Source organism: Hemitrygon akajei, chromosome 2 (assembly GCF_048418815.1).
Source record: "Hemitrygon akajei chromosome 2, sHemAka1.3, whole genome shotgun sequence".
In the NCBI taxonomy this organism is placed as follows: Eukaryota; Metazoa; Chordata; class Chondrichthyes; order Myliobatiformes; family Dasyatidae; genus Hemitrygon; species Hemitrygon akajei.
This window is the reverse complement of record NC_133125.1, coordinates 83,744,391-83,770,955: the sequence shown is the minus strand read 5'-3', so window position 1 is coordinate 83,770,955 and position 26,565 is coordinate 83,744,391. Positions and strand designations below refer to the sequence as shown.

General features: G+C 39.2%; 1 protein-coding gene across 3 annotated transcripts in view; it reads right to left on the bottom strand.

Moving 5' to 3' along the window:
- LOC140714304 (contactin-associated protein-like 5) overlaps nucleotides 1–26,565 on the bottom strand; it is a 1,942,527-nt gene that overhangs the window by 987,827 nt on the left and 928,135 nt on the right. For all 3 annotated transcript variants that reach the window (XM_073025413.1, XM_073025423.1, XM_073025434.1), the window contains one exon: nucleotides 20,270–20,389. In XM_073025413.1, the coding sequence (XP_072881514.1) occupies nucleotides 20,270–20,389 (120 nt within the window). The remainder of the gene's footprint in view (nucleotides 1–20,269; nucleotides 20,390–26,565) is intronic.

Sequence of the window (26,565 nt, the reverse complement as noted above, 5' to 3'; positions counted from 1 at the left end):
TTTCAAGGGTCCCTCCACACCAAAAAGGTTGAGAAAGGCTGAGGTAGACAATAGGTGCAATGTCACAATGAGGTGGATTGTGAAGACAAAATCTATTTATCAGATTAAGGAACCATTCAATAGCATATATAACGGTGGGATAGAAGGCATACACAATTCTCTGCAGTTTCTTGCAGTCATGCGCAGAGCAGTTGCCGTTCCAAACTGTGATACATCTGGATAGGTTGGTTTCTGTGCTGTCTTGATGAAAATGTCTGAGGGTCAAAGGGTCACCAGAAATAAAGGGTCACCATCGCTTATCTATAAAATGTGATGGAATGCAAGTCTGAACAGGACATTTCAAAGAATTCCATGTCTTTATGTTATTATGTTCTATGAATTCCCTTATGAGGGTTCAAGTTCTGGTTGTTGAAAGTCCTTTCATGTGATATGAGGAGATATTATTACATTACAATGCTATATAACCTGTTGTTTACTTGTTCTCCTTCAATTCTTGAGACGCCTTAATTCTTTTCTGATGATAATTCAATTCTCAAGAGATTCCTGATGAGGCAAATAACATCTGTAGCCATGGTGATGTGGCATAAATTGTGCCTTAAATGCCATTGCACAGAGATCCAAAGTGCATTGGATGTGTCTTTCATTAACTGACCTTAGTGCAGATTGAGCTGACGGAAAACTACTGCTTCTTCACCATTTGAAGGATAAACCAGTATATCATAGATTGAAATTAACGGACCTTTCATTATTTCAAAGTTCAAAGTAAATTTATTATCAAAGTGCATATATGTCTCCATATACAACCCATAGATTTATCTTCTTGCAGGCATTCACAGTAAATAAGACCATAAGACATAGGAGCAGAATTAGGCCATCTGGCCCATCAAGTCTGTTCCACCATTCCATCATGGCTGATCTGCTTTTCTCTCCTCCTCAACCCCAGTTCCCAACCTTCTCCTCCTAACCTTTGATGTCATGCCCAATCAAGAACCTATCAATCTCTACCTTAAGTACATCCGGCAACCTGGCCTCCACAGCTGCATGTGGCAACAAGTTTTACAAATTCACCACCAGTTAGCTAAAAAAAAATCTGCATCTCTGTTTTGAAGGGGCGCCCCTCTATCCTGACGCTGTGCCCTATTGTCCTAAACTCTTATTGTCCTAAAAGTCCGCACAATTATCTCTACTACCAAAGTGCATGACCATGCATTTCCCAACATTGTATTTCATTTGCCACTTCCCTGCCGGTTCTTCTAATCTTACTAAGCCCTTCTGCATCCTATCTGTTTCCTCAACACTACCTGCCCGACCACCAAACTTCGTACCATAGTTCTTTCAAGACTCCTGTCTACACGGCTTGATAAAATACATGAAACACAATAGAATCAATGAAAGACCATAGCCAACAGAATGGACAGAGAACATGCAAACATAAAGAGAGAAATAAATAAACAAATAAATAAATAAATAAACAATAACTGGACAAGATAGAAAGGGGGAAAGAAGCGATAATTATACATTCCATCTTGCTACAAAGTTACTCTAAGTGCTTTGGGGACTCCTCTGAAAAGCGCAACATAAATGTAGATATACATATGCACAGAGACACAATTTATTTTTATTGACATAAAAGAAATTTCAATAGAGCAGGCAGACCATGGAGCGAGAAAGAGTGTTAATGTTTCAGTGTGAGCTGAACAAGCAATTCAGTTTTTTCTGAAAGTCAAATCAGTTTCATAAAAATTAAATGCAGTATTTACGTATTTATTGAGATGCCACATGGAATCTCATGCTATAACCAGCACCCCAGTCGTGAGTTGGAGAGCAGGGAAGGTTCAGGCATAAAAGGGAGACTCTGCCTAGCGGAGCAGTCATCAACAGAGTGGTCTCAGTCAGAGAGGTAGGGCTTTGGCTCATTTGGGCTTTGGTGAGGTAAGTGGCTAGGTGGGCTTTGTTTTTCTCCTTGCATTAGGAATAGAGAGCATGTCTGTAGGGTTAGTACTTTGCTCTGAGTGTCAGATGTGGTAATTCTGGAAATCTTCCAGTCTCCCCGATGGCTATATCTGTGCCAGGTGCATCGAGATGCAGCTCCTGCGAGACCGTGTTAGGGATCTGGAGCTGCGACTTGATGACCTACAGTGAGCAGGAGATAGACAGGAGCCATAGGGAGTTAGGCACCCTGAGGCTGCATGAGTTTGATAAGTGGGTGACTGTCAGGGAAGGGAAGGGAAGAGCTCAGATAGTAGAGAGCATCCCAGTGGTCATCCCCCCCCCCCAGTAATTGTTATCTCATTTTGGATCTGGTTGAGGGGGATGAACTGACAGAGGACAACCACAGTGATCGGGTCTCTGGCACTGAGCCTGGTTCCATGGTGCAGAAAGGAAAGAGGAAGATGAGGAATATGGTAATCATAGGAGATTCCATAATGAGGGGAACAGACAGGAGGTTCTGTCAGCCTGAGAGAGATACCCTCTTGGTGTGTTGCCTCCCAGGTGCCAGGGTCTGGGATGTCTCGGATAGGGTGCAGAGTATTCTGAAGGGAGAGGGTGAACAGCCAGAAGTCTTGGTACACGTTGGTAGCAATGACATTGGTAGAGAAAGAGAGGAGGTCCTGAATAGAGAATTCAGGGAGTTAGGTAGGAAGCTGAAAAGCAGGACCTCTAGGGTAGTAATCTCAGGATTGCTGCCTGTGCCATGTGCTAGCGAGGGCAAGAATAGCATGATCAGGTGTATTAATGTGTGGCTGAGAGAGTGGTGTAGGCAGCAGGGCTTCAGATTCCTGGATCATTGGGGCCTCTTCTGGGGGAGGTATGATCTGTACAAAAAGGATGGGTTACACCTGAACCCAAAGAGAGCCAATGTCCTAACTGGCAGGTTTAATAGAGCTGTTAGGGAGGGTTTAAACTAATTTGGCAGAGGGGATGGGAACCGGACTGATAGGGCTGAGGAAGGGAAAAACAGAAATAAGTCAAAGATAGCATGCAACAGAGATGATAGAAAGAGCAGGCAGGAGATGAGGCTTAATCACAGCCAGTGGAATTGAGTTACAGGGCAATAGAGGTGTGGTGCAGTTAAAACAGAAAGCAACAAATATTGGACTGAAAGTGTTATATTTGAATGGAAGCAGCATAAGAAATAAAATGGATGATCTTGAAATTCAGCTATGGATTGGCAAGTATGATGTTGTGGCAATCTCTAAAACTTGGCTAAAGGATGGCTCCCATTGGGAGCTGAACATCCAAGGATATACGGTGTATTGGAAAGATAGGTTAGTAGGCAGAGGGGGTGTTGTGGCTCTGAGTATAAGAAATAATATTAAATTGTTGGAAAGAGATGACATAGGATTGGAAGGTGTAGAGTCTCTATGGGTTGAGTTAAGAAATGGCAGGGTAAAGGGACCCTAATGGCAGTTGTATACAGGCCTCCAAACATCAGCCGGGATGTGGATTACAAATTACAGCAGGAGATAGAAGAGACATGTCAGAAAGGCAATGTCATGATAATCGTTGGGGATTTTAACATGAAAGTGGATTGGGAAAACCAGGTCAGTACTGGACCTCAAGAGAGGGAATTTGTAGAATGTCTACCAGATGGCTTTTTAGAACAGCTTGTTGTTGAGCGCACTAGGGGATCAGCTGTGCTGGATTGGGTGTTGTACAATGATCTGGAGGTGATAAGAGAGCTTAAAGTTAAGGAACCCTTAGGGAACAGTGATCACAATATGATCAAGTTCACTTTGAAATTTGAGAAGAGAAACTAAATTTCAATGTGTCTGTATTTCAGTGAAATAAAGAAAATTACAATGGCATCAGAGGGGAACTGGTCAAAGTTGACTGGAAATGGACACCAGCAGGAAGGACAGCAGAGCAGTAATGGCTGGAGTTTCTGTGAAAAATGAGGAAAGTGCAAGACAGATATATTCCAAATAAGAAGAAATTTTCAAAGGGAATAAGGACACTACCATGGCTGACAAGTGAAGTCAGAGCCGAAATAAAAGCAAAAGAGAGGGCATACAAGAAATCCAAAGCTAGTGGGAAGAGAGAGAATTAGGAAGCTTTTAACAACTTGCAGAAGGAAACTAATAAGTTCATTCGGAAGGAAAAGATTAATTATGAAAGGAAGCTGGCGACTAATATCAAAAAAGATACTAAAAGCTTTTTTAAGTATATAAAGGGTAAAGGAGAGTTGAGGATAGATATATGAACAATAGAAAATGATGGTGGAAGTATTGTAATGAGAGATGCAAAGATGGCAGAGGAACTGAATGTGTATTTTGCATCAGTCTTCACAGTTGTGAGATGGTAAAGGGCTAGTTTGTTCTGCTGACATGTAAAAATTAGATGTCAAGCTACGTGCCGCTGGCTTTTTGCACCTGCAGGATGTGGTAATCTAATTATACTTTGTCTCCAAATATGCAAGGCGACTGTTGAGAGGTGAGGAATTATCTCATTGCGTACGTTGTCCCAGTTGTCTGAAACTGACTGCATCTTAAGGTGATTAAATACCACAAAATATCACAGTTGCTGGGCATGTGACTATGGGGGTAGCTAAAAATTGTTTTCTGCATATGTGACAAAAAGGGTTTAAAATTTTGTATCTCTGTGCTTTGAAAGAGACAGAGAGAGAGAGAGAGAGAGAGATAGAGAGAGAGACCTCTGGTACAGGCCCCCTGTGTGTGTCTAAGGAGGGCTCTCTCTAGTAGTGAGCTACTAATAAAAAGCTGTTGCATTATCCTCCGTAGTACTGTATGTTCTTGCATAAGGTAATGGGTAATAATTAGAAATAAGGTTTAACAATTGAAGACATCTGCCATATACCAGACATTCACCAGTGTCAGGGAAGTGAAGTATGTGCAGTAAAAATTATGACTGAGAAGGTGCTCAGGAAGCTGAATGGTCTGAGGGTGGACCTGATGGAACGCACCCTTGGGTTCTGAAGGAAATAGCTGGAGAGATTGCAGAGGCAGTAACAATGATCTTTCAAGTATTGACAGATTCTGGCATTGTACCAGATGACTGGAAAATTGCAAATGTTACTCCGCTATTTAAGAAGGATGGGAGGCAGCAGAAAGGAAACTATAGAACTGTTAGCCTGCCATCAGTGGTTGGGAAGTTGTTGGAATTGATTGTTAGGGATGAGATTACGGAGTACCTGGAGGCACATGACAAGATAGGCCAAAGCCAGCATGGTTTCCTGAAAGGAAAATCCTGCCTAATCTAATGCAATTTTTTGAGGAAATTACAAGGAGGGTAGACAAAAGAGATGCAGTACACATGGTGTACTTCAATTTTCAGAAGGCCTTTTACAAGGAGCCGCACGTGAAGCTGCTTAGCAAGATAAGTTCCCATGGAATTACAGGGAAGTTACTAGTGTGGGTGGATCATTGGCTGGTCAGCAGAAAACAGAGAGTGAGAATAAAGTGATCCTATTATGGCTGGCTGCCGGTTACCAGTGGAGTTCCACAGGGGTCGGTGTTGGGACCGATGCATTTTACAATGTATATCAATGATTTGGACTATGGGATTAATGGATTTGTGGCTAAATTTGCCGATGTTACAAAGATAGGTGGAGGAGCGGGTAGTGTTGAGGAAACAGAGAGCCTGTGGAGAGACTTAGAAAGGTTAGGGGAATGGGCAAAGAAATGGCAAATGACATATAATGTTGGAAAGTGTATGGTCATGCACTTTGGTGGAAGTAATAAACAGGCAGACTATTATTTAGATAGGGAGAGAATTCAAAATACAGAGATGCAAAGGGACTTGGGTATCCTTGTGCAGGATACTCTAAAGGTTAACCTGCAGTTTGAGTTGGTGGTGAAGAATGCAAATGCAATGTTGGTGTTCATTTCTAGAGGTATAGAATATAAGAGCAGGAATCAGATGTTGAGGCTCTATAAGGCAATTGTGAGACCACACTTAGAATACTGTGCGCAGTTTTGCACTTATTATTTTAGAAAGGATATACTGACATAGGAGAGGGTTCAGAGAAGATTCACGAGAATGATTCCAGGAATGAAAGGGTGACCATATGAGGAACGTTTGGCAGCTCTTGGGCTGTATTCACTGGAGCTCAGGAGAATGAGGGGGGATCTCTTTGAAACATTCCGAATGTTAAAAGGCCTGAACACTTTAGATATGGCAAAGTTATTTCCCATGGTAGGGGAATCTAGGATAAGAGGACACGACTTCAGGATTGAAGGACGTTCGTTTTGAACTGAGATGCAGAGAAATTACTTTAGTCAGAGGGTGGTAAATCTGTGGAATTTGTTGCCACAAGCGGCTGTGGAGGCCAAGTAATTGGGTGCATTTAAGGCATTGATAGATATGTTCTTGATTAGCCAGGGCATTAAAATGTATGGGGAGAAATGTATGCAGGGGAGTGGGGATGACTGAAACAATTGGATGAGCCCATGACTGAATGGTAGAGCAGACTCAATGGGCTGAATGGCCTACTTCTGCTCCTGTATCTTATGGTCTTAATTGGCCCTTCCAGTCCTTCAAAATGTACCGCCCAGCACTGCTGATTTAACCCTAGCCTTGTCACAGGTCAATTTATGATGATCAATTAATCTACTAATCAGTATGTGTTTGGATTATGGAAGGGAACTGAAGCAGCCAGAAAAACCCACACATTCTACCGTGATGTAATAAACCTGTACATCCTCCCCATGAATTGAGTTGTGACCTCTAACATATATTCAGCGACAAATACTCAATTGGATTGAAGTCTGGATTCTGACTTGGCCACTCCTGGACATTAATTTTGTTGTTTTTAAGCTACTCCTGTGTAGCTTTAGCTTCATGTGTGGGGTCATTGTCTTGCTGGTTAACAAATATTCTCCCAAGTCGCAGTTCTCTTGCAGACTATCAGGTTTTCCTCCAGGATTTCCCTGTATTTTGCTGCATTTATTTTACCTTCTACCTTCACAAGCCTTCCAGGGCCTGATGCAATGAAACATCCCCACAGCATGATGCAGCCACCACCATGCTTTGTGGTAGGGATGGTGTGATTTTGATGATGTACGGTGTTTGGCGTATGCCAAACTTAGCATTGAGTCTGATGGCCAAAAACCACAATTTCTGCTTCATCAGACCACAGAACCTTCTTCCAGCTGACTTCAGAGTTTCCCCACATGCCTTCCAGCAAAATTTTAGCTGAGATTTCATGTGTTTTTTTTTCCAACAGTGGCTTAGTCCTTGCCACTCTCCCATAAATCTGTGACTGGTGAAGCACCTGGGCAGCAGTTGTATGCGCAGTCTCTTCCATTTCAGCCACTGAAGCTTGTAACCCCTCCAGAATTGTCATAGATCTCTTGGTGGCCTCCCTCACTAGTCCCCTTCTTGCACGCTGACTCAGTTTTTGAGGATGGCCAGCTCTAAGCAGATTTACACTGTGCCATATTCTTTCCATTTCTTGATGATTGACTTAACTGTACTCCAAGGGATATTCAGTGGCTTGGAAATTTTTTTGTATCCATCTCCTGATTTGTGCTTTTCAATAACCTTTTTGCAGAGTTGCTTGAAGTGTTCTTTTGTCTCCAGGGTGTAGTTTTTACCAGGATACTGACTCACCTGCAGATGGATCTTCCAGATATAAGTGTATTTTTTTTACCACAGTCAATTGAAGCACCTTGACTGATCACCATTTAACCAATTATGTGACTTCTAAAACAAATTGGCTGCACCACTGATGATTTGGTGTGTTGCATTAAAGGGTGTAAATACTTCTGCAATCAATTATTTTGTCTTTTATATTTGTAATTAACTTAGATCATTTTGTAGAGATCTGTGTTCACTTTGGCACAAAAGAATATTTTCTGTTGATCAGTCAAAAAAAGCCAGATTAAATCCACTGTATTCAATGTTCTAAAACAATAAAACATGAAAACTTCTGGGGGGGGGGGGTGGTGAATACTTTTTATAGGAACAGTATAACTTATTGCACATTCCAGATGACAACCATTCTCTGTATAATAAAACACATACTCCTGGGATCCTCATGAAAGCTCCTTCCTCTCATCTTAAATGCATGCATCTTGGTTTTGATGCCCCTACCATGGATGGAAAAAAATTAGACTACCAGCCTTACCTATGCCTCAAAATCTGCCTAACAGATCACCAATCCTGTTTATAGAAAAACAGAACTGGGAGGACATTCAACCTGGAAGACACATTTTGTTTCTTTTTCCACAGATGCTGCTTGGTCAGCCAAGTGTTTCTGGGATTTTCTGCTTTAATTTCAAATTTCCAGCTTCCACTTTTTTTTTCTTTTGGTTTTTGATCCAATGACCTTTATTCTTTCAAAGTAAATGCCTGAAAACATGCTTTGTACAGCCAAATATCCTAGCCAAACACATTAACACTGCAGAACACTCAGTCTGTCTCAGCACCTTTTGCACCTTTTACCTTTGTTCAAGGATCTCCTCCACTGCCTCAGTGGCAAACATTGTTCAATGAAACAATGCAATATCAAGGGAAATTTTACCAGCTGAAAGGTCTTATATAAATACCAGCTGTTCCTGTGAGTCAAAGAGCAGTTTGTTATTAAATAATTAATGAACATGCTATTCCCTGTATTTAGCAAGCTTGATTTTTCCAAATGTCTTCGGGCGCAATGAACAGACATTTATTTACCCTTCTACATGTTATTCCAGCTGGCCAATTAACATGCATAGTTTAAAAGAAAACTCTGTAGAAATTGAAAAGTCTGAAATAAATCCTGCTGAAAGATTCAACATTTAAGATAGTTTAATATTATTTCCTGTACACAAGGTTAAAGGAGAACAAAATAATTTTTACTCCGGATCTGATACAGCACAAAAATACACAAAAAATAAACAACACAATAATAATAAAAAACACAATAAATATAAATACATAAAAAAAAGCTTGTATTCATGGATTGATTATATGTCCATAAAGCGATCCACTACTCTGTACACAAGGTAGAATAAAGTATTGGTGGAGCTGGTAGGTGGAGGTGTTAATCAAGCTTACTGATTCAGGAAAGTAATTGTTTTTGAGTCTAGTGGTTCTGGCATGGATGCTACATAGCATCCACCCTGATGGGAGTGGGACTATGAGCAGGATGGGTGGGATTCTTCATGGTGCTACTAACACTTTTCTGGCATTTTTCCTTATATATATCCTTGATTTCTGGTGGACTGGTGTTGGTGATGTGTTGGGCAGTTTTGACCACCCATTGTAGAGCCTTCCAGTCCAAACTTGTTTATTCAAGATGGCCATGATAATGGCATCTCAAGAACCCAATGTGTTTCTAGCTAAGATTATGCCCTAAAATATTGACTCTGCTTTTCTCTCCACAGATGTTGACTGGCCTCCAAAGTATTTCAGAGGAGATCGTTGGTTGCAAATTCAACATCTCATCTAGAAAAAGCAGAAACCACTGGAGAGGCCATTATCCTGATCATCTACAATAAACAAGTTTGTTTGAAGTAGGGGTGGTTAGTTCTCCAGCTATCTGCCATTGATAGCTAGGAAGGATCATTACCAAAATCATTCTCAACTATCTTCTCCTAGTGAATGAAAAATTTCCCATAATGAGAGTCATAATGTGAAGCAAGATGGGCAGTATCCTCACCACATGACTAATCCAAGAAAAATACAAGTTTCCAGCATCAACTATCATTCATGATTTTTTTCCAGCTCATAAATACCTTTGACTCCACCAATTGAAAAGGATGGAGGATCTTTCTCAAATTTGGATTTTTCCAAGCAGTCTTCAATAATGCAAAAGAAATATGAACTGAACAGGATATTTAAAAGAATTTCAAGTATTTCCATTAACTATCAATTCCATATGAGTTTGTGTTCATGGTATACTCTGACATTGCTCAATTAACCTCACTGTAATATTTCATCTAACCAACAGACACAAAATGCTGGAGGAACGCAGCAGTCCAGGCAGCATCTATGGAAAAAAGTACAGTTGTTGTTTCGGGCTGAGACCTTTCAGCATTTTGTGTGCGTTGCTTGGATATCCAGCAACTGCAGATTCTCTCTTGTTTGACATATTTCATCTCATCTCCAACTATACACTATAGAGTAATTAATTAACAGAACAAGTGTGAACCCTTTCAGTCTCTGTTGTCTCCATTGTATTGTGAGGACCACACGAGCTAGTATACAAAATGATGAGGCATATAGATAAGATAAATGCAAGCTTTATTCACTGAGGCTGGATGAGTGTAAAACTAGTGGTCACAGGTAAAGGATGAAAGGTGAAATATTTAAGCAAAACCTGAGCAGAATCTTCTGCATTATGAAGGCCATGCAAGTGGGAATAAGTGGCAAACAGAAGTGGTGGATGTGGGTTCGATTGTAACACCTAAGAGAAATTTGGAAAGATGCAGAACATGAATAGGGGGGAGGTATGGAGGGAATGAAAAGCTTAATGTACAAAAACATTTGTTGACTCTGGCCCTTCAAACTCACTGGAGTTTAGAAGAATGAGTAGGAATCTCTTTGAAACCTATTGAATATTGAAAGGCCTAAATAGAGTGGATGTGGACAGAATGTTTCCTATAGTGGGGGAGTCTAGGACCAGAGGGCACAACCTCAGAAAAGAGGGACATCTACTTAGAACAGAGATGAAGAGAAGTTAATAGTGGTGAATCTATGGAATTTATTGCCACAGACGTCAAGTCATTGAGTATAGTTAAAGCAGAAGTTGATAGATTCTTGATTAGTCAGTGCATCAAAGATTACAATGAGCAGGTAGAAGAAAGGGGTTGAGAGGGATAATAAATCAGCCATGATGGAATGGCAGAGCAGCCTCAATGGAACGAATGACCTAATTCTGTTCCTATGTCTTATGGCTGTGCTCCAGGTGCAGTTCAGTGAAACTAGGCAGAATAACAGATTGGAACAGACTAAATAGGCCAAAGGGCCTGTTCCTGTGTTGTAGAACTCTATGACTCTTGCTTCAGTAATCAAATTATGGTACATCAGTATGTGCAAAGGAATCAATATTCTTTTTGTAGAAATGTATGTGTAAATGGGACATGCACCAAACCCTTCAAGAACAACAATCCTTCAACAGTACTACTCCACATGAATCAACATCCATGCCCATCTCTCAGTGAAGCCTGACATTGACAACACTATCCAGCATCGTCTTAATGAGCTACTGCTTTCGTACATAGAATACATTCAGCACAGTACAGGACCTTCAGCCCACAATGTTGTGCTGACCATTTAACCTACTTCATAATCAATCTAAACCATCCCTCCTATACAGCTTATTTCTTTCAACCATGTGCTTATCTAAAGATTTGTTAAATGCCCCTAATGTATCAGGCTCTACCACCACCTGGCAGTGAAGTCCAGGCACTCACCACTCTCTGTGCAAGAACCTACCTCTGACATCTCCAATATACCCTCCTTCACACAATTTAAAAGGATGTTCTATGATATTGGACGTTGTTGTCCTGGGAAAAAGGCAATGGATGTCCACTCTAACTAATCCTCTTGTAATCTTACACATCTCTATCAAATTGCCCCTATTTTCTTTTGTTTCAAAGAGAAAAGCCCTAGATTGCTCAACCTTTCCTCAGAAGACATGTACTCTAATCCTGGCAGAATCCTGACAAATCTACCCTGTATCCTCTCTACAGGTTCCACATCCTTCCAATAATGAGGGGACCAGAACTAAACACCATACTGCTTTTGTGAAAAAGACTGTACATAGACCAAGATTTTAAACCAATCTCAGTAGTGATCCTCATCCTCCTGCACTCATCAGACTCATAGAATGGTGAGGTAACACCAAGCACTCACCTCTCCCCCAACATTAAAACCTTCAAAACCACTAACAGGGTTGGTAAACCATTTTCTGCATCTTTACTCACCCTGTCTTTGATTCTCTCTGATCATGTTCAACCTAACGGGCAGGGCATTTTATCCATATTCCAAACACCACAATCCTAATGCTAGCTGTCTACTCTGAACACCAGCATAGTAACATGTCATAGGAGGAAAAAGGATCTTGAGAATGTTTTCAAATTCTCCTTGAAAAAGCATGATGAATTGGATGCTACATTTAAGGACTGGACAGCTAAAGGAATAACAGTTCTTTGCAACATAATGAAAGAAGGAACACTATTCAGTTTTGAAATGCTTAAAGAGAAACAATTATTAGAAAAACAAGATATTTATTGGTATTTACAGATGTGACAATATGTTAATAAGACACTTAAAATGTAACCAAGGCAAGTACATGTTTGATAGAGCTATTTAGAAAAGCATATAATTTAGATAATGGTAATAGAATCATTTTAAGCATGTATAAGGGGTTGTCAAATCTTAAAACACATTTGACTTCATACATTAAAACAAAATGGGAGAAGGAAGGAGGGATAATCATTTCTGAGGAAGAATGGACAATAATTTGGAGGTATCAATGGAAACGTACCAGTTCACAAAAATGGAGGGAGTTTGGATGGAAAAACTTGATAAGATATTTTATTACACCCTCTCAGAAATCCCATTATGATATTTGCTAGAGAAATTGTGGAAATCAAAATGCAAATCATTATCATATTTCTTGGGACTGCCCTGTTATCAAAGACTGTTGGAGGGGGATACACAATACCCTAAAAGACATCGTTAAATGTGAAATACCCTTAGAGAGTAAGACCATATATTTTGGACATATACCTCAAGAATGGTTTTAATGAATATACTGTTGATGGCTGGTAAAAAGACTCTTACTAGGAAATGGTTATCACAGGAGAGCCCAACCTTAAATACATGGATGGAAATTACAATGGACAGTTACAAAATGGAGAAGATAACAGCATCTGTTAATCATAAGCTGGAACAATTTGATTCATACTGGGAAAAATGGTTTAACTACATAATGTCTCATAGGCCTGATTTTATTCTCACAGATCAATGAATATGTTGTAAAAAAGATCACTCCCTACTTGTACACAGTTTTTTCCTTTTGCTTGTTTTTTCTTTCCACTTTTCTATAAGTGTATACCTCAGATAAATACTTTGTAGAGATTTGTGATATATATGATTATATGATATATATGTACAATGTCTGAAATACATCCTATGGAAATGTTTGTTTGATGATGAACTTCAATAAAAAAATAAATTACAAAAAAAGAAAAAGCCTGATGTCTTGACTGAACTAACAGGAATTCATGTTGAGAAATGGCTCAACCTAATAGAGAAAGTTCAAAGCATGCACTGGCTATGCGACATTGAGCCAGGACCACTAGACTCAATATCCACCACTTCCCCGAGCATTAAGGCTAGTCAACCAACCCCTCTACACCCCAACAACCATGACTTTATCACGTCCTGTCAGTCACCTTCTGTACAGACACTCGTGTACCTAGTGTCATTTTATGGACGTACAATCAATTTATGTATACAAGCTTTCTTATGAACTTATATTTATTGTGTTTTTTTGTTTTTGAGTTCTGTATCTTCTTGTGTTTCTATTTTGATTGCACTGTATTGGGAGTAACAATTATTTTGTCTCCTTTACACTTGTGTATTGGATATTACATTAAGCAATCTTGAATTTTGAATCTTAAAGTATCTCCACTGGAGGCAAATGCTGGCCAAGAGTAGAAGGAAGGTGCAATAATCCATTCAACACTGCACACGTCCTGTCGAGCACCAGATGGAAAGTTTGTGTATTTCACTCAGAACCTATCAGTCACCTCAGAACTCACAGAACTGTAGTGGAAACAAAACATTCCCAATTCCATGGAACTTGCCAAAATTTCTATTATGTTTTATTTTACACCAGTTGCAGATTTTCATTCAAACTAATAATCTATGGATGCAAATTCAAGATCCACCAGGACAGTTTGATAAGTAAAAATGTTCATATTCTTAAGCTATCCTAAATTTAAATACTGGGATGATATCATGTACTTGTAGGGAAGCATAAGGAAATCTGTTTTCCTTATGTACTGTGTGAATGCAATGGTTAACTCTTAGCTTCCCTCAACTGTATCAGCACCACCTCAGAGGTAGAAGGTGGGCAATATGCCAGTGATTGTGATCGCGGCTTATTTCCGGTTGATGTCTGTAAGGAGTTTGTACATTCTCCCATGACCATATGGGTTTCCTTCCATATTCCAAAAACATACTAAGTTAATAAGTTGTGGGCTTTCTACGTCAGCACCGATGAATGGTGACATTTGCAAGCTGCCCCCAGCTAAATCCTCAGGCTGTTGGTTATTAATGCATATATTTTCATATGCAATTCTTCGTATGGGTTAAGGTAGTAAGGAGGGTGGAATTTAAATGTTTCACTTCATTTGGTGGGGTGGGGGGTCCTACTGTACAGATGTCTAAAATAGAGAGCCAGAAGAGAGGATGAACAGCTTTAAGAAATCTAATTTGAACTTGGGGGAAAAATTGGCTAATTCTTGATACATCAGAATGAGAAAACAGTCCTCAATTTCCCTCATTTTTCACCTTTGACAAGTACAAATCCGTGTTCTGGGTTGTAGCACGGTCCAGATTCATAAAACAAGACATTGTGTTAAGGTCACATCTCAAACAGGCTTCAGTGAGGAAAGAGAAAAGGGGTTAGACTGAAGTTAGATTAAATTTGAATGATTCTAGAATATGATACTGTTCAGTCAACAATGTTGTCCCAACCTAATTAAATTAGTACAGGTGGCCACCATTTTTCGAACATTCGTTTTATGACAGCTCACTGCTATGAAAGGCCTACGTTAGTACCTATTTTCGCTAACCAAAGAGGATTTTTGCTTTTATGAAAAATAGACGCCCGCTTTATACGTGTGTTTACCCTGAGAAAGACTACAATGACCGTGAAGCCTTGTGTGGGCAGTTGTTTGCGCATGTGTGTACATGCGTATGCGTGTACGTGCCAATTTTTTTCTCCAAATCGATTTTGGCTCGCTGTCTTCCCAATTTTGATAAGTGAAACTACACCATACATACAATATTTCCACTTTATATAAGCTGTATATTTATCATATTATTCCTGCTTTTACTATATGTTGGTGTTATTTTAGGTTTTATGTGTTAGCTGGTTTGATTTGATAGGTTATTTTTTTGGGTCTGGGAACGCTCAGAAATTTTTCCCATATAAATTAATGGTAATTGCTTCTTTGCTTTACAACATTTCGGCTTACAGACGGTTTCATAGGAACGCCCTACTTTCGGATAGTGGGGCAAACCTGTAATCAAATGCCCAATCTAATCTCTTTATTGTCCATTTCTTTCCATTTCCTGCACAGTCATTGGCCTGTCTAAGAGATGCTTGAACATCATTATTATGTTTGCTTGCAATACCACCCACAAGTAGGACATTCCAGGTACCCATGACTTTCTGTATAAAAATCTTGTCCTGCACATCTCCTTTGAACCTAACCCCCTTCCCAACCTTAAAGGCATGCCCTCTGATATTTCACATTTCAACCCTGGAAAATGATACTGTCTAACTACTCTATCTATAACCTTATAAACCTCTATTATATATCCCTCAGCCTCTGCTGCTCCAGAGAAAACAACCCTAATTTGTCCAAACGCACGTTGTGCCTGCTAATCCAGGCAGCATGCTAGTGGTTCTCTTCTGTTCTCTCTCCAAAGCCTTGATATCCTTCCTATAATGAAATTGTGAGGACTATTCACCTTCCAAGGCCCAGGGGCCTTTTTGCCTAGCTCAGCTTTCTAACACATCAACTGATAGTTCCAGGGTTCAAATAGTTGTTTTTGAGTAGGTTAAATACTAAATAGTAGCCCTTACAAAGCATTGCATTGTAATCAAGAACTAATATTCAGTCCTTAATGTAAATTGCAAGCAATAATCAATCTGAAGTTAACAGGACAGCCTTATAAACAAACATCCCTGTCTGCAGAACACAGGGCTAGATGTTCAAGAGATGCAGTGTAAGACAATAGGGTTATGTTAATTGGGCCTACATTAAACCTGACACCACTAACTAAGTTATTTAGTTCAAGGAAGCTACCTGATCAGACTGATACTATTACTTAGGACATCAAATATCAGATCTACCAACAGTTTGGAGATTTATGTACACAGAGAGTCAGTTCTCAAAACATAAATTTTGGGTGTATGGGATCCCTATCCCTAGAAGCTTTTAGACCACATTTATGAATTGCCCAACAAAGGTATCTGAAAGAACATCACATACACGTGAAGTCAGCAAGTAGCGCAAAAAGCTGTACAAATGTTAGAGAGCAGCCAGGCTTGTTAGGAATGGTCAAGGATCAATGAGAAGAATGACAAAAAGATGGGATGACTAGAATCCATTCCTCTGCCTTTGATTTCTTTGATGGATGTCTCGTTTGTCTGCAACTTATTAGTATGTCATTTTAGCTTATAGGAATTGTGTTTTGGAAATGCTTTGTATTTAGAAATCATTTATAATTTGGAAATCTTTTATAAAATAGAAATCCTCTGTCAGTTTTAAATGTATTTAAGAATTTTATCTGAATTTAAACATTCATCACTAAAAGTAAATGAACTGTATTTAAAAAAACTTTGCTAATGGTAAATATTTATTCCTTGGTAGAGAGGTGGAATCCATTGCTCAGTAAGTATTGGTGGCTAAACTCACCATGGAGGATAAACAAGGAAGAGATCTAGCTTTTTAAAAGTAGATGGCTACAGTATAACCTCCCTTTAGTAAGGGTAACCACACCTATCTATATTGGATAGCACTTAAGATCTTTGAGTACAGAACTTCATAAACAGCAATATCTCCATAAAGTGACCAGAACTGAATGCAATACTGCAGATGAGGTCTAACTAGAGTCCAGAGGGTACAGCCTCAGAACAGAGGGATATCCATTTAGAACAGAGGTGAAGAGGAATTTTGTTTACCTAGAGAGTGGTGAAACTGTGGAATTCATTGCTACAGATTACTGTGGAGTCATTGGGTATATTTAAAATGGAGGTTGATAGATTCTTGCTTAGTCAGAGCATCAAAGGGTATGGGGAGAAAGCAGAAGTATGGGGTTAAGAGGGATAATAAACCCGCCATGATGAGCAGAATCAATGGGCCAAATAGCTTAATTCTGCTCCTGTGTCTTATAAAGAAGCAACACAACTTCCTGAATCTTGAACTCAATTCCCTGACTAATAAAATTAAGTATGCTGTATTACCACATTTAGTACCCTATCAACCCTTGTAGCCATTTTTAGGGAACTTTGGCCATGGATCCCAAGATCACTTGGCACACCAACACTGTTAAGGGTCTTGCCAATTACAGTGTTCTGTCCCTTTACATTCACTCTCCCAAGTGACACACTTCAAATTTGGCCAGCTTAAACACCATCTGCCTTTTCTCTACCTATAATGCCAAATGATCCGTATTCCACTCCGTCCTTTGTCAGTTTTCTACACTATCCACAACACCAATCTTCATGTTATCTGTACATTTACCAGCTCATTCATCTACATCTTTCTGTACACCAATAAACATGCAAAGGTTTCAGAAAATCAAAGGAAATTGATGAGGAAAAGCTTATGCAGTACTAAAATGGATTGGTAATATTGCATTGTTCTATGAAAAAATAAATACATTCACTTTTTTTCCCATATACCACAACCAATTATAAAGGGCTTGTTTTTACATTATTATGCATTCCAGGCTCAAGAACACCTTGCTTTATTGTTCTTGACAGATTTATGGACAACTTTTGTAAGACTATTAAATGGAATTATTGAGCTCACAACTTACGTTATCATGGCCTTGTACGTTGTTGCCTGCCTGCACTACACTTTCACTGTAACTGTATCACTTCATTTCATATTTTGTCCCTTCTACTACATCAGTACACTGATCTATTTGGCGAGAATCTGTACGGATGACATGCAAGTATTTTTCATTACTCCTCAGTACATATGACAATAATAAAACAATTTATCTTTGGCAGAATGTAAATCAAATTTCATCTTGATTTAAATTGTTGTTGCATTACTGTACAGTTGAATTAGTATATATTTTGTTTTGGCTTTAATGAACATTTGATTTCATTTCTTAAATGATTTAATGTCATGATATTCTCTGAAATACCAAATCAGACTCCCTTCTGGTCTGTTCCCATAAAACATTTCATTGACATGATTCATGGAATATTTTCCAAAGTGAAAGTTCCAGAGGAAAGAAATGAAGAGTAAGGATATTAAAGGTTCACTCCAAATGCTAAACAAAATAATAAAATACAACTGGAACACTGCAGGTACTGGATAGCTGATATAAATATAGAAAGTGCTTGAGATGCTTCAAAATTCAAAGCAAATGTCGTGTGTGTGTGTGTGTGTGTGTGTGTGTGTGTGTGTGTGTGTGTGTGTGTGTGTGTGTGTGTGTGTGTGTGTGTGTGTGTCTCTCTCTCTCTCTCTGTGTGCGTGCATGCACGTATGTGTGTCTGTGCCTGAGTGCATGTGTGTGTGAGTGTGTGTTTGTGAATGTATGCATGTCTGTGTTTGTGTGTGTGCCTGTGTGTGCATGTGTGTGTGTATGCTTATGTATGTGTCTGTTTGTCTGTCTGTCTTTGTGTGTGTGTATATCTGTGTGTCTGTCTGTCTGTGTGTGTGTGTCTGTGTCAGTGTGTGAGTTTTGTGTGTATGTGTGTGTCTGTCTGTCTTTGTGTGCGTGAGTGTCTGTGTGTGTGTGTATCTGTGTGAGTAACTGTGTGTGTGTGTGTGTCTGTGTGTGTGTATGTGTGAGTATGTGTGTGTCCGTCTTTCTGTGTGTGTGTTGTGTGTGTATGTCTGTGTGTCTGCGTGCGTGCGTGTGTGTGTTTGTGTGTGTACGTTTATGTCTCTGTGTGTCTGCGTGTGTGTGTGATCATATACAATCTTGAGATTCATTTCATTTCCATGCAGGCATTTTCAGTAAATAAGAGAAACACAACAGAATCACTGAAAGAGATCGCGCCCAACAGGACAGGCAACAACCAATGTTCAAAAGACAACAAACTGTGCAAATATGAAACTAGAAAAACATAACATAATAGGAAATAAATAAGCAATAAATATCAAGAAAATCTATCTTGAAGATTTCAATATACTTGAGAATTAGGCCACGTCTGTGGAGAATGTTAACATTTGCGGCCAATGACATTTCATCAGAATTTGAAAAGCGAAAGAGTGAGAGAAGTGTTTTATACTGCAGAGAGGGGTTGGTATGAATCAAAGGGAATATGTGTAATAGAGTGAAGGTAAAGATTGCCCATCGGACGGCAAGGGACATACAGTATTTAGAGGGAATTGAATGAGGACCATGGAGAGAAGAAATAAAGATTGCTGGAGTGTGGGATATAAAACAGCAGTTGCTGGAATTCTGAAATAAAATAGAATCAACAGATCACAATGTGGTCACCTCTATGCTAGAGACACTAAATGTTTCAGCATGGGGGAAGCAGAGTGAATGTCAGAAAAGATATCAGATCCTGATCACAGCTTACTTATAATATGATTGATCCAAATATTCTATAAGCCTTTAACCAAGATGTCCATTGACATGACTGAAACATACAAAAACAATTTGCATGAAGTAATGCCCAAATACATCTTCCGTCTGCCCTTACATGACAAACATAACTACGACATGTAAAATATGTGGAAATACTTTCTTTTTTTGCAGTTTGTTCCCATCAGCTAATGGAATGGTATTACAGATAGATCCATTGAGCCTTTCCAAATCTCCATTACTAATTCTTAGACTCATCTGATAATCAATTATGTCGCCAGACAGTAGCACAAGATCCATGTGGTTGTGCACGCTACTCCATTTCCAAAATCAAGTTTCATTCACTTCACTGCTGGCAGAATCCCCCTATGCAGCAACATATGGCCTCCCTTTGAACTGACAGATGTCCAGTTGTGAGATAGAATAATGCTGGTGATAGAAGCAGGGTGGTGTGGAAAGCAGCTGAACTCAATCTCCATTATTGCCCTGCCGCTCTGCCCAACAATTTACCCTTTCCACAATGAACTGTTGTTACTCTAGTAGTTTTAGACCGAGACTCATTTCCTCTAGTGCTCATCTTGAAATGTGGTGCAATATAAATTATTTTTAAGCAATGCACTGATGGATCTCCTTATCAGTTTTCACCACAGCTTGTTTCATAGTGACATTACATGCATATTTGCAATGGCACTTTTCATGGATATATATATCAAACGATTAGAGGATCAACAGGAAACAGCAGTTCAAATCATTCTATAAAATATATGCTTTCATCTGATTAAAAGCAAAGCTGTCACCTCACCTGTCATGTTACAGTACACGAGAAGGGGCTTCAGGGAACCGCTGCCGTCCGGATCAATAGAAAAGAAATCTGACATTTGCCCTCTGTGTCTATACGCTTCACAAGATTTCTCATACAAGGCTGCAGAGAGAGAAAAAAAACAGATTAAACAAATTATGCCCTGCAACTTAATAAAGAAATAAGGGCAGATAGGTGGGTTGATAAGACAGCTGCCCTTATGGTTCATTGGGTAAATAACATTGACGTAGGTGGAGAGTAACCAGTAATTCAGATTCATGTTCAAGTTGATTTTCATTCAACCACACCCAGGAATGAAACAACACCCCTCCTGACCAAGGTGATCAACACAGTACACATATCTCACACATATAACACAGAAAGTAATAATACTACAAATAAATTAACACATCAAAAGGTGCATATACAAGTTGGAAGTAAACAGTACAACGCTATACATGATGAGGCCTGGCTGGTGGTGGGAGTTCAGCAGTCTTACGGTCTGGGGGGCAAAGATGACCTAATGGCTCTTGTCCTAATGCTACGGTACTTCCTGCCTTATGGTAAGGAGTCAAAGGGGGGTACAATTCTAAATATTAGTTGATCAATCAAATGATTTGTATGACAGAACAAATGTGTTCCTGACAGTTGAAAAAGTTTGAGGGAAGTTTTATAAAGGATGTGCAAGGTTTTGACTAGTTTAAAAAAAGGACATTGTGGCAAGTAAATGCTCAGGGTGTAGAAGATAATAATTTGGCATGGGTAGAAGACTGGATGGCTAACAGAAAATAGAGAGTAGGCAAAAATGAATGTTTTTTGATCGGCAGTTTGTAACAAGTGCCATTGGATCTGTGCTGGGGCCTGTATATTTACGGATGTTTTCTAAGTTGCTGAAGCATAGCAATTTGTTCAAATCGAAGTTTTGAATTTGATGAAATGGGGCTAAAATGTCATATGTTACCCAGCTGGGCAAAATCCAGCGATTGAAGCATTCTGAGGAGAAAAATGTGAAAATGCCCATGAAGAGTCATAGAGGACTACAGCACAGATCAAGCCCTTTGGTTCACTTTGTAGAAAAAAATTAAAAAGGCATATAATCTAGTTGATAAATGATACAGAACTCTGTGGTGCAGAGGAATGTGAGATTCATAAGGATAAAAATGCAGTATAGCAAGTAATTGAGAATGCTAACACAATGGCAAGACAAATGGAATACAAAAGTAGGGAGGTTATGCTCCATTTATACTGGGCATTGTTGAGATCACATTTAGATACTGTGTATGTTTTTCATTTTCTTATTTAAGGAGGGGTGCTAATGTATTGGAAACAGCTCAAAGAAGGTTTGCTAAACTGATCCCTGAGGTTGTCAGGCCACCTTGTTTGGGAAAGCGGAAAGGGTAGGCTTGGATTTGTGAGAGCCAGCCGAATAAAAGAGGAATACACACAAAATGCTGGAGAAAAGAGTAAACAATCGACGTTTCGAGACCCTCCAGCAGTCCTTCAGTGTGTCGAAGTTTCAGCTAATATAATAATAATAATAATTTACATTAATGATTACCCTTCAAAATATGAACATAGTTTCATAGTTCAAGTATACTTTCAGAGCTTCAGAAGTATGTGGAATCTCATTGAAACCTACTGAATACTGAAAAGCTGGACAGAGTGAATGTGCAGAGTATGTTTTCACTAGCAGGAAGATCTAGTATCCAATGGTTTTGCCTTAGAATAAAAGGATATCCCTTTAGAATAGAGATGAGGAGGACATTCTTCACTCAGAACGTAATGAATCCGTGGAATACAATGCTACAGTGTCTTTGAAGGCTAAGTTATTAGGTGTATTTAAGTCAGAGATTGACAGATTTTTGATTGGTAAGGAGGTTAAGGGTTACTAGGTGGAGATAGGAGGATAGGGTTGAGAGAAAAAAATCAGCCATGATTGAGTGGTGGAGCAGACTTGAGGGGCGAAGTGGCCTAATTTTTATGCTTAGGGTCTTATAATAAATTCAGTGCATCAACTATCACTTGGTGTATCTCTAATAGCAGATTACTCTCTACCACCCTTCTCTTGAATATTAATCAGACATTATTATTTATTTAATGATAATGCTCTTACAAAATTGATGAAAATTGTGGTAAAAATATTCACATTATATGTATTCCCCTCAGTATTTTATATTTTTATATTACTATTTTATACAATAGATAATGAAAAGGAAATTAGAATAATATTTTACATATTAATTTTATATTATATCCCTGATTAATTTATATGAGAAGAATTAACTTAATGAGATTTTATTTCAAATGATGTTATACATTGGCACAGATCGTACTATAAATGCCAAAAATCTCATATGGAGTTGGCAATATTTATGTTGAAATTGAAACATAAGAGACTGTAGAGCCACTGAGTTATAAAAGATGCAGGCCATTCAGTCCACCAAAACCATACTGACTAGTAGGTCCCCATCTTTATGAATCTCATCTTTCAGCACTTCCACCATAGTCTGTCTACAGTCTTAAGTTCTCTCAATAATTCTGCTTCCCACACTCTCGCATACTTCTAGGTAATTGTCGCTCTATGGATGAAAAAAGTCCCCTTGAAATCTCTTCTCATCTACTCTACATCAATCTCCTCTAGGTTGATATGGGAAAACATTTCCTGCAGCCTACCCTATCTGGCGATGGCAGCGGTTGGCATCCGAAGGACAACGTGTGATGACGATCATCATCACAGGCCTGGGTAGAAAGTATGGAGATCCTGAGATGCCCAGTCATCAAGATCCCCCTCTCGGCCTCAGCAGTGTAGTCCAAAAAAAAGCTTATGAAGCAATACGCTTACCATCAACTTGGCTGCAGGAGCTGCTGGAAGGATGTTCATATCTCCTGAGATTGCCCACAGGGCGGTGGGGGTATTTACCCATGGCTGGGGATCTGGTTCACGAGCACCAGGGCATGTCCACACACCAAAGGTTCTGTGTGCCTCATGTGCACAGGTCAGACCTCTTCCCCGTCCTCTGTAGTTCAGCCTGAGTCTGAAAGGAGCTCAGTTTGTATGTGTAACCAGTAAGGAGGTACTACATGAGGCTTGCTGTTACAGAAGCTATGTACTGGCAGGGAGGGAGTTACACATTCAGCTCTCCTTTTAACAAGACTGCTATCCAGCGACAGAAGCTGAAAGTGAGAGCGACAAGCACTACCCACTACACTACCACATTAGACGCATCACAATCTATACCCCTCATAATGTTAAATGTACCCTCATAATGTTATATATCTCAATTCTGTACCCTCTCAACCTCCTTTGCTCAAGAGAAAGCAAACCTAGCCTCTCCACTCTCTCCTTGTAACTGAAATGCTCCATTCCAGCACAATTCCAGGTAACTCTCCTTGGCACCTCCTCCAGTGTTATAGATTGATAAGCACAACTACACACTGCCTCCAATTGAGGCCTGATCAATATTTTATCAAGAAGGAGCATAACTTCCCTACTCCTGTATCCATTGCCTCAACTAATAATGGCCAGTATCCCATACATATTCTTAAGCACCTTGCCTACCTGTGCTACCATCTTCAAGGATCTTCAGATTTGCATGCCAAAACACCTCTGTTCTTCAGTACCATTCATGGTGTATTTCCTAGTCTCATTAGCACGCTGAAGCTATATCACCTCAGTTCTATCAGATTTTAACTTCATATGCCATGTTTCCATCCATTTCATCAACACATTGATATCACCCCCAAGTCTAAGACTTCTCTGCACATCGTCAACATCAGCGATAATACTTCTGATATCAACATCAAAATATTTCCCATATAATATAAACTGCAGAGTTCCCAGCACCAATTCTTCTTGAACACCATTAATCAAGCTATCCCAGCCTAGAAACAAAATGCTCTAACTTCTGCCTCCATGACAATATTCAACCCATTTTCTAACTTCCTCTGGATTCCCCTGGCTATTATCTTTTTGGATCAGTATTCCACTATGGGACCATCTCAAAGGTATACCACATTGACAGCAACCGCCTCATGTGCACTTTGCTATTTCGACAAAAAGTTTAGTTAAGTTGGTCAGACCTTGACTAAGGTATGCTGGCCATCTCTGATTGCTCCCTGCTTTTCCATGTAACTTATGTTCTGTATGCTAACTGTATCTATGTGCCTGTGATGGTGCTGCAAGCTGCTTTTTTCCACTGTACCTGTACCTCACTGTAGAATACAGAAGAGAACAGCACAAGAACAAGTGCAATAGCCCATAATGCTGTGTAATTAATAATCAAATGGCCGACTAAATGCCTTATGCCTACACAATGTCCATATACTTCCATTTTCCTTACATTTATGTGTCTATCTAAAGTCTTTTAAAAGTTCCTAATGTACGTTCCTCTACCACCACCCAAGGCAGCAATTTCCAAACACTCCCCACTGTCTGTGTAAAAAATTGCTCCTCATATCTCCTTTGAAATTTCCCCTTCTCGCCCTAAATGTCTACCCTCTGATATTAAGCATGTCAACCCTGGGAAAAATATACTATCTGTCTACCCTATCTCTGCCTCTCAAAATCTTATGAGCCTCTATCAGATGTCCCCTCAGCCTCCACTATTCCAGAGAAAGCAACCCAGGTTTGCCCAACCTCTCATTTTAACACATGCCCTCTAATCTAGGCAGCATCCTGATAAACATTCTTAAGGTGAGAAGGCAGGTGTATGTGTTTGAGTGTGATCTGGAATAAGCTGTGATGGAATGGCAGAGCAGGCTAGATGGGCTGAATGGCCTAATTCTGCTCCTATGTCTCATGGTCCAATGGTCTTTTCTGCACCCTCCAAATCCTTGATATCTGTCGTACAATGGGATGACAAGAAAAGCATGCAATACTCTATCTGCAGCCTAACTAGAAGTTTATAAAGCTGCCACTTAACTTCCTGAACTTTTAACTCAATATCAACGGATTCACTTTCTTTTTTTATATAATTTTTTTAATAAACTTTTTTTATTGAATTTTCAAATGGTTACAGAAGGAAAAAAAAAATCAACCCTTTCCCCCCTCCCCTTAACCTCTCCCCCTTAACATATCCCTGTAGAAAGAGAAAAAACAGAGAAAGAAAAAAGAAAGAAAGCAAGAAAGAATGCCTGGATATCGGAAGATCCCCACATGCTCCATGGAGTTCATAATAGCTTTAGTATATATATTTATTTCTTTCCCCAAATAACCAATAATTTTATCTTCAGAGCACCTATATATTTAATCCTACCTTTTGTAAATAAGGGCACCAAATTTTCAGAAATATTTCATATTTATCTCTTAAATTATAAGTAATTTTTTCAAGTGGAATGCAGCTAAAAGCTATATCTATTTTCATTTTCTTAATGTATGTTAAAATTCTTTTTCTTTTCACCTGTCCATTAAGCCCATTAACATTAAAACTTTAAAAATTCAGTAAATTAGTCATTATTTTTAACAGGGTTACTCCAGTCTATAGTAATACCTAACTTTTCAACTTTCGTAGTACCTTGGGGAATCTTTTTAAAATTCTCCATGTTGCTATGAGTCTCTCCCCCCCCCCCCCCGATGGTCCAGGCAAAGAAAGAAAGATTAAAGAAAAATAGATTATAAAGAAAAAAAATAACAGAATACCCCCCTATTAATGTTATGAATTTAAAAAAAAACACATTACCCCCCTCCATTGTATGGGTCATGGCAATCGCCATGATTACACATGTGAATCCCATAGCAATCGATCCGAAGTTCCCCCAGCTCCCCCGTAACATAAAAAAGTATATATAAGAGAAGAAAAAATAACATCACTACTTTCGATTAATATTTCTCAAATTTTTACCTGTATCCCTATATCATATAATTAAGAATATATTTAAATATTCTTCTGTCCTTAAACATCCATCAACTCCATTCACTGTCCCTGTCTTCATCTTTAATCTGTTTCACTTTTAATCTTTGGCTGTGGTTAGCGAATATTTGGGAGTTGTTGTGCAAATTCTTCCGCATCCCAATAATCAGTAAAAGATCTTCTTTTTCCGTCATCCAAAAAAATAATCAGAGTTGCCGGGTGGCACAATATAAATTTATAATCCTTTTCCCATAAAACTTTTCTCGCTAGGTTAAATTCCTACTTTCTCTTCAAAAGGTCATAACTTATATCAGGAAAGAAAAGAACTGTTTTCCCTTCTATAATTAATGGCCCGTTTCTCTTTCTGGCACGTTGGGCAGCCGCCTTCAGGATCTTTTCTTTATCTTGATATCTTAAGCATTTTATCAAGATTGATTGTGGGTTTTGATC